The 13,252-nt window shown below is 39.9% G+C and overlaps 1 protein-coding gene and 1 pseudogene across 1 annotated transcript; both read left to right on the top strand.

Annotated features, from left to right (window-relative positions):
• LOC132988735 (5-beta-cholestane-3-alpha,7-alpha-diol 12-alpha-hydroxylase-like) overlaps nt 1–4,945 on the top strand; it is a 28,985-nt pseudogene extending 24,040 nt beyond the window's left edge.
• Nucleotides 4,946–5,329: 384 nt separating this feature from the next.
• LOC132988059 (glutaredoxin domain-containing cysteine-rich protein 2) lies at nt 5,330–12,958 on the top strand. Its single transcript, XM_061055170.1, has 5 exons — nt 5,330–5,797; nt 6,227–6,410; nt 7,771–7,880; nt 10,432–10,659; nt 12,302–12,958. The coding sequence occupies exons 1-5, from the start codon at nt 5,741–5,743 to the stop codon at nt 12,473–12,475; spliced, it is 753 nt and encodes a 250-aa protein (XP_060911153.1). The 5' UTR covers nt 5,330–5,740; the 3' UTR covers nt 12,476–12,958.
• Nucleotides 12,959–13,252: the final 294 nt, after the last annotated feature.

Genomic DNA, 13,252 nt, shown 5'->3' with positions numbered 1-13,252 from the left:
TCAGCATTGTTCAACTTCACACTATAGTATACTTACAAATCAGTGAGCTACTCAGAAAAAAAGTATTTCACAGTCTTGAAAAGTCGAACAAAGTGTTAAGCAATGATTAATTTGTATGTGATGCTACTGAAATGCAGTTTATTATTAAAATTTGGTTCATCACAGTTGGTCAACAGATGTCTGAATATACTGGTAGCTTGCCTTTAATCCTGCAGCATTAACTGTTTTATTAAAAACAAGGATTTAAGAACATTTCACAGAGGGCATTTCTACATCACTACAAGATTGATGGCATAATATCCCCTTTAAGTGAAGCCAAAACATTTGAAGCACTGCCTACTGATTGGCTCCAGAAAAGGTCATAAGCTCATCCCCCTCAATGCCTGCTCCTTAGCCAAGTCAGTGAAATATGTGCTCTGGTTAACAGAAAGGGCCTAACTTCAATTCCTGGCTCTTACATCCAGATCCCATCTGCGCATGTCCTACTGTATGTCTTCACCAGTGCTCGTTGCTCGTGGATTTTTGTACAATGGGAGGAGATGTGTCGCCCATATTTGTATACAGTCAACAGTTTACAGAAGAAAATAAATAATGGCCAAATTCCATTTTGCTGCTTTAGTTTAAGGGTCCTGGTATTGTGAACTCCAGGTCACATTGTCATTTTTTATTGGGAAACTCTGGGTTAAAAATTTCTGATGTGAAAAAGGACCTGTTGCCTGTCCAACAGGAAAAGGCTCCTCTACTGTATCTTGTGAATTATTTGAATTTGAGTACTATTGGTATTGTGTTGAATTTATTGTCCCTGGTTAATGATGAAATTAGTTATCTGGAATACTGTAGTGCAGATATCTTTAACTCTTTAACAAATGGTTTGGTGGTAAAGTTTGCTATTAAGAAATGTGTGGGGAAAAACATTCTATTCAATCTATTCATTAAAATTTTGCAATTAATAATTTTTACAATTCTGTATTGATGAAAACGTCCAAAAATACATTGAAAGTGGTTGTTTCTTTGTTGTAAGTGAGTTTTCCCCAGCAGCCAGTTTGAGCATGCCACAGCCACTGATGACATTTACTGATCTCCCCCCTCTACACCTTCCTGGGTACATCGATGCAGCAGGGGTTGTGTCAATCCTGACTAGGCAGCCGCACTGCTAACAAAGGCTAACTCTCAGGGTTGGAATGACATATTACTATGTATTGTCTTGACTGCTTTTGAAACAGTAAGACATTCAGCCCATCCAGTCTTCATTGAAGGCAAGCGTTATGGCGCACTTTGTATTCTACAATCTCCTGGGTAGGAGGAAGATCGGTTTCATTTCAAAATACCTTTTTAATACTCACAATCTTTCATGTAAGTTGAATGTTGTAAGATTATTCTATAATGTTCTTGTCAATACAGCATGTTTGTGAGCTTAAATGAAAGCAGTGGGAGAACAAATCAATAGTGAAAAGCTCAGTCAGGGCTAAAAAGTCAAATCTGAGGTTGTAGTTTACAGTCCTGTATTGTGTCACAACAGACAATATTAGCTTGCACAAAAATGTTGTTTAAAAGTATGTTTGAGGGCAGCTGTGGCTCAGTGGGTAGAGTCGTCGCCTCTCAACCAGAAAGGTCAAAGGTTCAATCCCCAGCTGAGCAACATGTGCGATGTGTCCTTGGGCAAGACACTTAACCCTGCATTGCTCCCGCTGCTTCTGCAGCAGTGTATGAATGGATTAGTACTTACTCTCTGATGTACGTCGCTTTGGATAAAAGCGTCTGCTAAGTGAATTGTAACATGTTTGAAAAATATAGACAGGAGGAACCATTTGAAATATATATAAACTATGACTTTGTATGTGAACATTTCAAGTGAAGCCCCACTTGCCTTTACTTCTTATAATTCTGTGCCAAATCCAAGAGCCTCTGTGTTTAATGAATGGTAACCTTTCCTATTGGTCACACTAAGTAGTAGGTAATTGGGAGCTAAGTATGGAATTAGAATATGTAATTAACCAAATAATTACAGCAATTATACTAGATAGAAAACACTTAGCATGTGGTAATTTAGTTAAAACACTAAATGTGCGACTCATTACTTCAAGTTAATGCACTGCAGGATCATGATGAAAATTAAGCTAATAGGGCATTTTTACTGATTCGTCCTGAAGTACTTAAATTAAATAAATAAGGTGCTCCATATAAATTCATTTCTTTTGACTTAGTAGAACAAAATAAATTACTTTATCTGCTTTTTCTGAATTTGTTTAAATATATTTAACTTTTCATTTTTTTATTCTTCTTAGAGTCCAAATGAGGTCTCCAAGCTTTTCTGCTTCATAAAACTTCTCAGTCATTCTCAGGTATGTGTTATAATCTCAATTTTTATATTTTACACTATAACACGTACTCAGTGGATTACACTTTTTTTTAAAGAATGACACAGACTCCCTGAGTTATGAACTCAAAAACACTGGAGGAGCGCTGCACTAAGATCTAGATTTCTCACCTTGCACTGACACACACATTAACCATATTCAGACAGCAGCCAATCTCCTCTGATCTCATTCTCAAAGTAGGAAGCTCAAATGTTATCATGTAAAACTGAAGTGTTCCAGGTTTGCAAACCAGATGAAGTTTGTTCAGATTTTTTTCCCATTCCACCAGAGGAACAACAGGCAATATTCCAGCTCATCTTAAACATTAATTAGTTGTCGCCTACACAACAGCAACTGTAAGCCTCCAACCCCTTTGTGTTGTGTATATTAAATGAACATTCTTTATTGTTACTAAATATAATGGGAAATATATGGGAAATATATATTCCTATCATTTTGGAGAGAAAATATTTAGTTGTAGGCTGGTTCAATTAACAGAAAAAGTGATTTAACTAGTGAGAAAATGTTCCAGATTCTTTACTTAAGTAAAAGTGGTAATAGTGTGGAGATACATGGTTAACTTTAAGGCCTTCATTCAAAACTTTGACATAATAATTTCATGGTATTGGTATCAAAATATGGCTCAACAATGAATAACATGCCGAATTGCTTAAAAATAAATCTACAAATCATTGTTTAATAATAAAACCTGTATGAATTGAATACTTCTGCAAAAAACAGAATTTTCCATCTTTACAGGGGCTATATGTAACTTTTAAAAATACTGCGTTTGCAGTGATACCGCATGGCCGTTAGGTGAACTGCACCAGTAACCTGTTGCTCGCTCTCCCTCACGTGCTTGTCATACGTGATTGTACGTACCATAGACTGTACGTACACAAACAAGCATCATCATCAGCCGTGAAACACTGGACATTTACCGTCATAATGTTTACAGAGGAGGTAAGTGGTCATACACATGTGAAAGTCTGTGAAGGAGTCTGTGTGTCTGTATTCATTCTCAATCCTACAAACGACAGTCTCGGCAGGCACTGGCTGAGAGCAGGAGTGTGTGATGAGTTTGTCCGCCTTTGAGAGCTCCTAGATCAAAAACCACCGTCATGAGCACTGGGGCCCCCCAAGGTTGTGTGCTCAGCCCCCTGCTCTTCACGCTGCTGACCCACGACTGCGCTCCATCCTTCAGCAGCAACCACATTGTGAAGTTCGCGGACGACACAACAGTGGTTGGTCTCATCTCCAACAACGATGAGACGCACTACAGGATGGAGGTCAGCCAACTGGCCACATGGTGCAGAGACAACAACCTCTTCCTGAACGTCGACAAGACCAAGGAGGTTGTTGTCGACTTCCGGAGAGTCCCCACTCCTAAACCCCCACTGACCATTGACGGTGCTGCTGTGGAGAGAGTGAGCAGCACCAATTTCCTGGGGGTTCACATCAGTGAGGATCTCTCCTGGACAACCAACACCACATCACTGGCCAAGAAGTCCCAGCAGCGCCTCTACTTCCTCCGCAAGCTGAAGAGAGCACGAGCCCCCCCAACCATCATGTGCTCCTTCTACAGAGGCACCATCGAGAGCATCCTGACCAGCTGCATCACTGTGTGGCTTGGGAGCTGCACTGCACATTTGCACAATTTAGAATTTATTATTGTAAATATTATTTATCTTATTTTTACCTCATTTTATTTTATCTATTTTACCTTATCTTTTTACCTTATTTTGGTTGTATTGCACCGCGGGGCGGAGACAAACGCAATTTCGATTCCACTGTATGTCTAGCATATTTTGAAATTGACAATAAAGTTGACTTTGACTTTGACTTTGACTTTGATAAAATGTCACTTCCTGGAGCTTTCGCGGAAAATACGACCCGGGGAAACTTTTTATACAGGCAACACAGATAGACAGTGAACATCTACTTTTTCACATCAGTTAACTGTTCGCTTATTAATGGGAGATAAAAACTATTTATACATGTAAAAAGTTACATATAGCCCCTTTAATCTCATTGTACTATTATTGTTGTTGATTAAAATTACACAAGGAGGAAAATATTTTCTGCTTGTCAGGCAACTGCTTTTGGCCCCAGGGCCAAAAAAACTTAAACCAGAGCAGAGGCTCAAATTGTGCAAAGTTTGCAATGACAGTAGGAAACCTCCCAACCGAGTCCAATCTGACAGCAGTCAGTGTAGTTGCAGTGCTAAGAGTTGCATGCATTATTAGGTAAATGAGGATAAATTATCTATCTGGGAGTGAAAAAAGAAAGAGGAAAAATGAAAGTGGTAAGTGAAGCAGATAATGATGATTAAATATAATAGTAAATGACTGAGTGCTATAATAAGGTGGGAAACATTTGAATAACAAAACTTCTGCAAGCTTTACATTATGGTGTTTGGTCTTTGATGTTTTATATTAGTTAACGTAGCTAGAAGAGCAGCCTAATGTTTCCAGCTCTGTTTGCTGTGACCAAGCAGAGTGTGTGTCGTCAAGAGTCGGTGTCGCCCCTTTGAGAGGCCAATGCATATGTTTTCCTAGGGCCCCAACAGACTAGAGAATCACTACTGAATTATGAAAAATATAAAAAATGGATGTGTGATATCATATTACTATGGATTATTCTCAGTAGTCTATGATTAGGGTATTTGTTTTTATTGTATATATCTGACTGTAACTGTGAAAACAAATCATGGTAAATTACACACAAACACAGTTTTGGCAACAAACACCCAAAGCACAAATGTTATTGGAGTGTCTTATAACTCTATAAATATCTTGAGCAAAGGTATTCATTACGATAGCAACAGAATTCAACTTTCATGTTTACTTTTAGACACTGATGCACTGGGCTCCGGTCCAATGGCAGGCACTCCTACAACTCCTACATCTAACAACTCCCACGCTTCCACACATAGCCTCACTCTTCTTTGCTCTCCCTTACTCACGAAAATACACAGTGCTGGGCTGCAACTACCTTCTATTCTGGTGGTCATAATTATTTGATGACAGAGCTTCTGGTTTCTCAACTACGCTTTTGTACACTCGATCTGTCTGTGAATTATTTAGCAAGGAGAACTAGAAAGGTGGTCCCTTAAAACAGCAGGTGCAGTCAAACTCAGGAGGCAGGACACACAGACACACAGCTTTATCTCAACTACTCACCCACCCATTCTATACGCACAGCTCTTCAGTCGTGTTCTCATACCCTGGGCTTCAATCTAGCTGTATATCAATCTTTTTTCTTCATCGATACATCAGTGCATCTCTTCATTACCGTGTCCAGCTGATGTTATTTGGCCCCAGGTAAGAACTTTCTCAGATGGACTGACCCTCCCTCTGCGTCTCCGTACTCTATCAGCTACTATGGAGGAACTCCAGAGAAAACTAAATCAGCGCTATGAAGACACCAAGCCCAGGAAGGTGAGTTGTTTACATTCATTTCTTTCAAATTCATGGGTTTTGAAGTATTATGATAACTGCACTGTGCTGAGAAAAAGACATATTGAGGTCATAACTGAGCTTTCTGTTTAAAAGAGTTATTACGTAGTATTAGTAGTGGCAGATTTCTTCACATCATAGCACATAAATGGTTAAAACTGTGAGCTTAAATATAGTTCTCAACTTCATCACAGGATATTACAGGATGTTACATTTAAACATGCAAAAATAGTTAGACATTCCCTTTCTTGTCCGATCTAGCAAGACTTTTTTACGTTGTTTCCTTTTGGTCAATGCAAGCACACTGTCCTTGTTAGTCACTACACAGCAGTCAACATTAGTGTGCCTTCTTTCAAGAAGTTAAAACTTGAGTGTGGAGTAAAATATGTCACTTTTGACATTTCACCACAGGTGAGATTCAAGCTGGCATCGTCCTACAGCGGTCGGGTGCTGAAGCATGTGTATGAGGACGGTCAGGAGCTGGACAGTCCAGAAGAGAAATACCCTCACAGCTTCGTTCATCGAAAGATCCCGCCCAGCCACCTGGAGATGGAGCAGCTCTGTGGGTTTGAGGACACTCATGAGGATCAACAGGGTGAGTGTTTATTTGTGTGAAACTGATGATATTGTGATACTGTAACACTGTGTCTAACTTAATGTTCTAGGCCACTCTAAGGTATGTTTTTAACCATGGAGACCTACAAGATGTGTACATTTACTGGCTACATGGTACCTACACCTATTCATAGCTTTCAATCATGTGGCTGACACCATTGAAAACACTGTAGAACTGCGGCATGGGCTTTTTCATTTTCCATCTCTTCAAAATGACGCATGTTTACATCACCTGACAACCACAGAAAAACAGAGGTATTACGATAAACTGCAAGTTTTTGGCGCTTGGCTCAGTACACGGGACACTATTTCAATCACTAATTTCAAAGTCCTGCTGCGTACGTTACGGTGTACCCATGATAACTGGTAACTTTCAACCAAATGCATCTATGGTTGTAGGACAGAAAGTGTCACAATGTAGCCTATGTCTCTTTGTTTATCTTTTATAAAAAAAAAAAACATCAGATAAGTATTTTTGGCATTATGATAATAGAAAAACAAAGATGCATTTGACGGGACATTTTCAGTCACGTTTGTATAAAACTCAGTTAATTCATCGCTCTTTAACCCGTGGCATCAGAACGTCACTTCAGTGCTTTTTGCTTATATTAAAGGAGAATCCCTCTCCTCATACCGCTGTAGGATGAAAGTCTACAAAAGTATGGACATTTTTATGTATTCTTGACAGAGTAGGGTCAATAATGCCCATTTGGGAAGTGAAGGGAAACACATTTTTCATCATCAAAGCATCAGTGAGTGCTAATTAGCTAATATCAGCTAGTTAAAGTTTGCTAATTATAGACTAAGGATCACTATGAGATAGTGCTAAATTCCCCATTTGATGTGTGGGACTGTTTCATGACTGGACAGTAACTTCCTAGATATTCCACCGGCTGCCTGTATGTCATGTAATGTGTGTTATGTAATGTGTTTTAAGAATTAACCACTTCCTGTAGGCTGCCAAACATGAGTAGAATAAGTATATTGTAAACACTGAGGATTTGGTAACCTTAGCTTGTTATGCTAGATGACATAGCTTGCATGGGTAGTTGTAATTTGTTGATGTAGGCTGTGTCCAATAGTATGACTTCAAATCATTCAAATTAGCACAACATATCAGAAATATCTTCTGTGTTAGAAACAGTTAGTGTTAGTCTGATGTTAGAAACATTATAATGCACTTCCTCTCAGAGTCACATGACTAAATCAATCACGTGTTTCGTTGAATTTGAAATTTGATGTCATTGGTATAAATAGAATGTAAGTATGTCGTTTTTAACACAGCCTTGGACTTTTGTTTTCTTAGACTACAAGTTCTAACTCCATGTTTTGTGTTGTAGGAGTCTATCCTCCAACAGGACTCATTGCTCAGAGAATAAACGTGTACAGAGGAATGGGAGGCTACAAGCCTGCTACAGGCCGGACAGAGGAAGCAGAGGGGGACGGCACAGTAAGCATGCTTTGGTTTAGCTGGTTTAGCTTTGAATATTAATAATCATGAACTTAGATCAGATCTCTCACTGGCAGAGCCAGCTTTGCCTGTCAGAATGTTACATATTTAGATTTGTCTTAATGTCTTGATTATTCCCTGGTGCAGCTTAACAAACTGGAATCAAACATTTAATCCAAGTTATAACTTTATCATGGCATGGTAATGGTTTGAATTTGCTTTAAAAAAAGGTTAAAACTTAGATCGTATTATCACCTGAGTGAGTGTGTTTATGTAAATGGAAACCTTTTGGTTGTTTTTTCTATACAGCTTAAAATTGTGATACAGCACCAGAACCATTGTTAGTTCAAAATACAGACAGTACATACATATTTATAGTCTAAATGTCTAGAAGATGTGTTTATTCTTTCAAACTCCTCCAACAGAAAAAAATTAGTAAACACATTCAATTAATGATTTCTTGTGTCTCATTCAACAAACCATTGAATGGTAAATTATGGTTTGGAAGTGTGATAATTACACTGTTTCATTGAGTAATATACTTTTAAGTTAGGAGCATTATAGTCAATTATAACAGCACCTTGGAAAGATTGGTATACCCCGCAGAGCATTACAAGCCCACATATGCTGAAAAACAGACATGCCAAAATAAACACATGCAGACTTCCCAGCTAAAACAATGTAATTAAGTTATTCCCACATATTTAGAGCAGAACAAGCAATCAAGACTTAAATTAGAAAATTGGAACGTACCGTGGGTGATCATAGCATCAACAACATGCTGTTCAATACAAATTGTACAACATTTAAAGTGGAACAATAACAGGAAGAAAAGTAGCTGATCTTGTGGGAAAAGGGCGATGTTACTGAGCTACTGTGACAGTGGCTTCATTAGTGGAGCAGGCTGGGAGGGAGGTCAGCTTCATCACCTGCTGGCTAAGTGTCAGTCTCATTCTTTTATCCTCTAAACAAAGGCATGCTTGGCCCTGCAGACCAAGGCCAGCATTTATCACATTTATCAGTGGAAAACAGCGATGTGGATCTAGTTTTTCTCTCTAGAGCATGATGATCAAAGGAGGATCAACGCAACGTTATGAAGTCTCTAATGAGTTCCTCCTACGTGACTTGATGTCTTATGTCTGTGTTTTAAAATAAGACCAATTCCTCAAAGAAATAAGTAAGAAATAGTCTTATCAGATCATAAAAAAAATTAAAATAAAACTTTGTGCCAAGAAGTGTAATTGAAAAGCCAATAATATCATGCTAGCAAAGTTATCACTATGTAAGCAGTAGCCAGAGCTCCAACACTGTTGAAGACAGGCATGTAGGGGCGCTGTGGAACTGTTTATTTAGCCTACGGGATAGAGTAAGAGAGACAGCTAGGATCAGAAAGTTATGTTTAGATAGGGAAGTTGTAGTATCGTTGAAAGACACAGGATAACGTCAATGTTACTGAAACGCAGAGATTAAAGCGAGTCCGACTGGGATTTTGACATCGGGGACGAGAGCCGAGTGTGGGTCCGTGGCTGTAGCCCCGGGATGCCTGGAGCTAGTGCTAGCTCTGGGGCTATGAGCTCCAGCTGCAACTCATCCCTCTGCACCCGCTTTCCCAGCCTGACACTTCATGCTTTCGCCATCCCCGGTGTCCGGGTTGAACTCGCTACTCATCTCTTTGCTACAGTATAACATTACTCCCTGTCATCAAACACTGACACTTCACCCACGGAGAGCCCTCTGCCCCGGGCCTGACAAGTTCAAAATCCTGGCAGACGGAAGTCCCGTAGCCTACTCAAGCAGGGCAACGGTGCTGGTAACCGGGCAGCCAACTTAGCAAAGCTACCGCTCAACAAGACCTCATTTCTCAAAGTTGTGTGTTTTTCCCCCTGCATGTTATAAAGTCGTGTTTGCCTATTTGCCTGTTATCCTGTGTCTTTCAACGATACAACTTCCCTATCTAAACATAACTTTCTGATCCTAGCTGTCTCTCTTACTCTCTCCCGTAAATAAACCGAAATGAACAGTTCCGCAGCGCCCCTACAGGCCTGGAGCACTTCCGTTTAAGGCTGAACTTGCAGCGTTTCTGTGTTTGCAGTTGTTTTCTGGTTGTGTGTGTTTTGACTTAAGTTTCGTTTCTGTACTTGCAGCGCGTTTGATGCTTATGCAGTTGTTTTGCCTATTTGCAGCGCGTTTGTTTCTTTTGCAGCGCGTTTGTGTCTTTGCAGCGCGTTTTTTGTAGTTTATTGTAGTAGTTTGCATTTGAGTTTGAATGTGCAGCGTTTCTATATATGCTGCATGTTTTTCTAAATGTATGTCGTTTCATCAGTTGCTGAGCGTTTGACCCCTCCCGGCCACCGTAGTTTTGCACAGTTTTTGCACACAATCTCTTCTCACTAAAATATAAAGCCCACAGCTAAATGTGCCCATGCTCTCTTAGAGATACAGGAATTGAATGTGTAAGTGTAGGAAACTTCTACGTGAAGGCTTATGAAATATAACTAATTTTAAGATGCACACATTTTTGTTGTATGATTATGTTTCTTCTTTCTTTCAGTCATCAGTTTTGGATTTTGGCAAGATAATCATCTACACCAGCAATCTGCGCATCATTAGAGCGCCACCGAGGAATCATGAAGTGTTACGGCACCACACAGTACCTTCTGTAGACTTAGAGGAATACCCAAAGGCCAGGGAGAGGGGGAGCAGGAGGAGGGCTAAAGCTCTCTGTACACAGGACGGGGGAGAGAGGGAGGAGAAACAGATCAGTGACTCAGAGACTAAGGTAATGATCCTTGGCCAAATTATTCTCAGTGGTATGGTGCCGTTTTACCACCCTGTTTCTGTTTCTAGGTGTTCCTCATCTCACCATGTGTTGCCCCCTCCCTCATTCCCCACTCTATTTCGCTGCATATGTCTCCAGTCGTCCTTTCTTTACTTTATCTTTGCTTTCAGGAGAATAACAGCAGGGTCTTCTGTGCAGCCATATTGTTGCAATTTGTAACCATTCACTGATGGGTTTTTCCTCTCATCCGACAATCTCCTCTGTGTTTCCTTGTAACTGCCACCTTCTTTGTGCCCCATCCCACCGCAATAACCACCATCCCATTGTCCTGGTGTTATCTGTCAACTGTGAACAGATAGTGATGAGTCCACAGTTTTCACTTTGCCCTTGCAGCATTTGCGTGCCACTTGCCAGCCTGCAAGGATACCCAGCTCCAGATATTATCCTCTCCCTCTCACCTCCCCGTCTGATTACTGTTTCATCTTCAGCTCACTCCCTCCATTCGTTTCTCACCTCTCTTGTTATTTTCTCATTTTCTCTGCCCCTAGAAGAAGAAAAAAAGTTCATTCTAAGCGTTTTTCTTCATTATTTGGCAATCTCACTCCTCTTTTATAGTTTCCCTTCTTTATCATGTTTGCCTTTGTAGGCTGAACGTTTGTAACACGGGCTTGATTTTATACCTTACATGTGCATTTTGCAACTCTTTACCCAATCAGGGTCTTTCACTATTGTTCAAAAGCTGAACATCGACATCAAGTTCATTAGAACAGAAAACCTGTGTGCAACTTTTCCTGTCGAACATCAGCTGAGTTTACTCTTGCCTAATTAATTCTGAAAAAATACTCCTACCCCTTCCGCTTGCCAAAACACACATTTAACCTACTAATGAAACACTATAGATCCTTCATTCCCTTTTGCCATTTCTCTTCTACTCTGCTAATCCGCTGCACATTGCGCTGAAGGAGCTGCATTTATCCCCTTATCTCTCAATTATTGCATTTTTACTTTTATAATATCACTATAATGCATTATTACCAAACTTCTCAGAAAAATGAACACTCTGGCATAAATCAGTACAAAAAAACTAATTCAAAAGGCCAACAACAAATAAAGAAAATAGTATTTGACGTGTATTTTGATTGTGCAGTTTGACCTATGCCCATCTTTAAACATCGAGGACGCAAAGCTGACCTCTCCGCAGCAAGTCAGTTGACGGAGCTCCAAATGTTTCGGTTACACCTAAAGGGGGTATCATGCTCTCCATCTTTTTGGAGAGCAACAACAAATGCAATTATTAAAAGACAATACTGAGAAAAATCCTTCCTGTATTTCAGCTTGTTTAGTTTTTACCAGTTGTTAATGTTTGCTGTTTTAGTGGACTGGCTTTAGGTGTTGCATTTGAATTCTTTTAAAGACAGCTGCAGAATATTTATTAGTGAGACTTTGACATTATATTTAATTAGATGATATGGTTTAACTCTTACTGTACAACGTCCCTTTTGAGCTAAATCTCCATGCCTACTTTTAGTGTCTTATTCACTTATTCTTCCCCCTTTTAACCCTTTGCCAACCTCACGCTTCTTCTCTTCACCTCCACTGTCTCCTCCTCTTCCCTCCTCTAACTCTTTTTTTCTGTCTCCAGGTGGCTGACAGCTGCCAGCATTGTGGCGGCTCGGGCTGCGCTCCCTGCTCTCTGTGTCACGGCAGCAAGCTGTCCATGCTGGCGAACCGCTTCAATGAGTCCATCAGTGATCTGCGTTGCCAAGCCTGCTACCCCCATGGTCTGGAGAAGTGCCAGTCCTGCTCCAGCAAATAGCGCTGTTTGGCTTACACCCATGTCTGTCAGAGAGAGAGAGTGAATGAGAGCACCTAGCTGTGCTATCAGTTAGTCAGGATTGTCTCAGCAGCAATATTGCTCTAATCCAAAATGTTCTTGGTGGGGCTTTTCGGAGCACTTCTAGGAAGAATAAGCCATCATTGGAAAGGGGAATTGTGACTGTGCAGCAAGCGTAAAATCATAAAATACAATTACTGTGTGTTGTGAACATGGCGTGTGATAGACACATAATCACTTTTTTTTTTGTTGTCACAAAATGTTGCATCTGCACCATTTTTCCTGATAAAGCCGGCTTCCACAACAGAGTTATCATTTTAATTAAAATGATGCAAATGTTTTGCATTTCATTTTCAACCACTTGGCAGACCCGCCTTCCCCTATCTCTGTTCTCTTTTCAACACAGAGGATGGAACCCTTTACATCCCAACATGATGTACTGTATGAGGTTGAGATGTGTTTTTGTTTAAATTCTTTTGAGGTTTTTTTAAGAGTTAGAGATTAGACAATGAGAAGCAAGATTAACATTCACATGAATGAACTGAGTAGTGAAGATTTGCTTCGAAGGGTAAATAAATGTAATGGTGATGTTTTGTTCTCAGGTTATTGTCGGTCCAGCTTAATTTAAAGCTTTATCAACAGTTTTGGTAAATTATTGAAATAAACACCTTATTCATTTCAATATCTCATCTTTCATTGTGTCCTTGACTTGTTCAGCACTGGGTTATAAAGGATGGATATGCACATCTAATCCAATGC

The sequence above is a fragment of the Labrus mixtus genome, chromosome 14, assembly GCF_963584025.1.
Source record: "Labrus mixtus chromosome 14, fLabMix1.1, whole genome shotgun sequence".
Taxonomy (NCBI): Eukaryota; Metazoa; Chordata; class Actinopteri; order Labriformes; family Labridae; genus Labrus; species Labrus mixtus.
This window is presented reverse-complemented; position numbering and strand designations above follow the sequence as displayed.

Excerpts from the sequence above, each read along its gene's own strand:
- LOC132988059 (XM_061055170.1), top strand. The coding sequence starts at position 5,741 with ATGGAGGAACTCCAGAGAAAACTAAATCAGCGCTATGAAGACACCAAG. Across the intron at positions 6,411-7,770 it reads CACTCATGAGGATCAACAGG|GAGTCTATCCTCCAACAGGA; the intron begins GTGAGTGTTTAT and ends TTTGTGTTGTAG. Across the intron at positions 10,660-12,301 it reads TCAGTGACTCAGAGACTAAG|GTGGCTGACAGCTGCCAGCA; the intron begins GTAATGATCCTT and ends TTCTGTCTCCAG.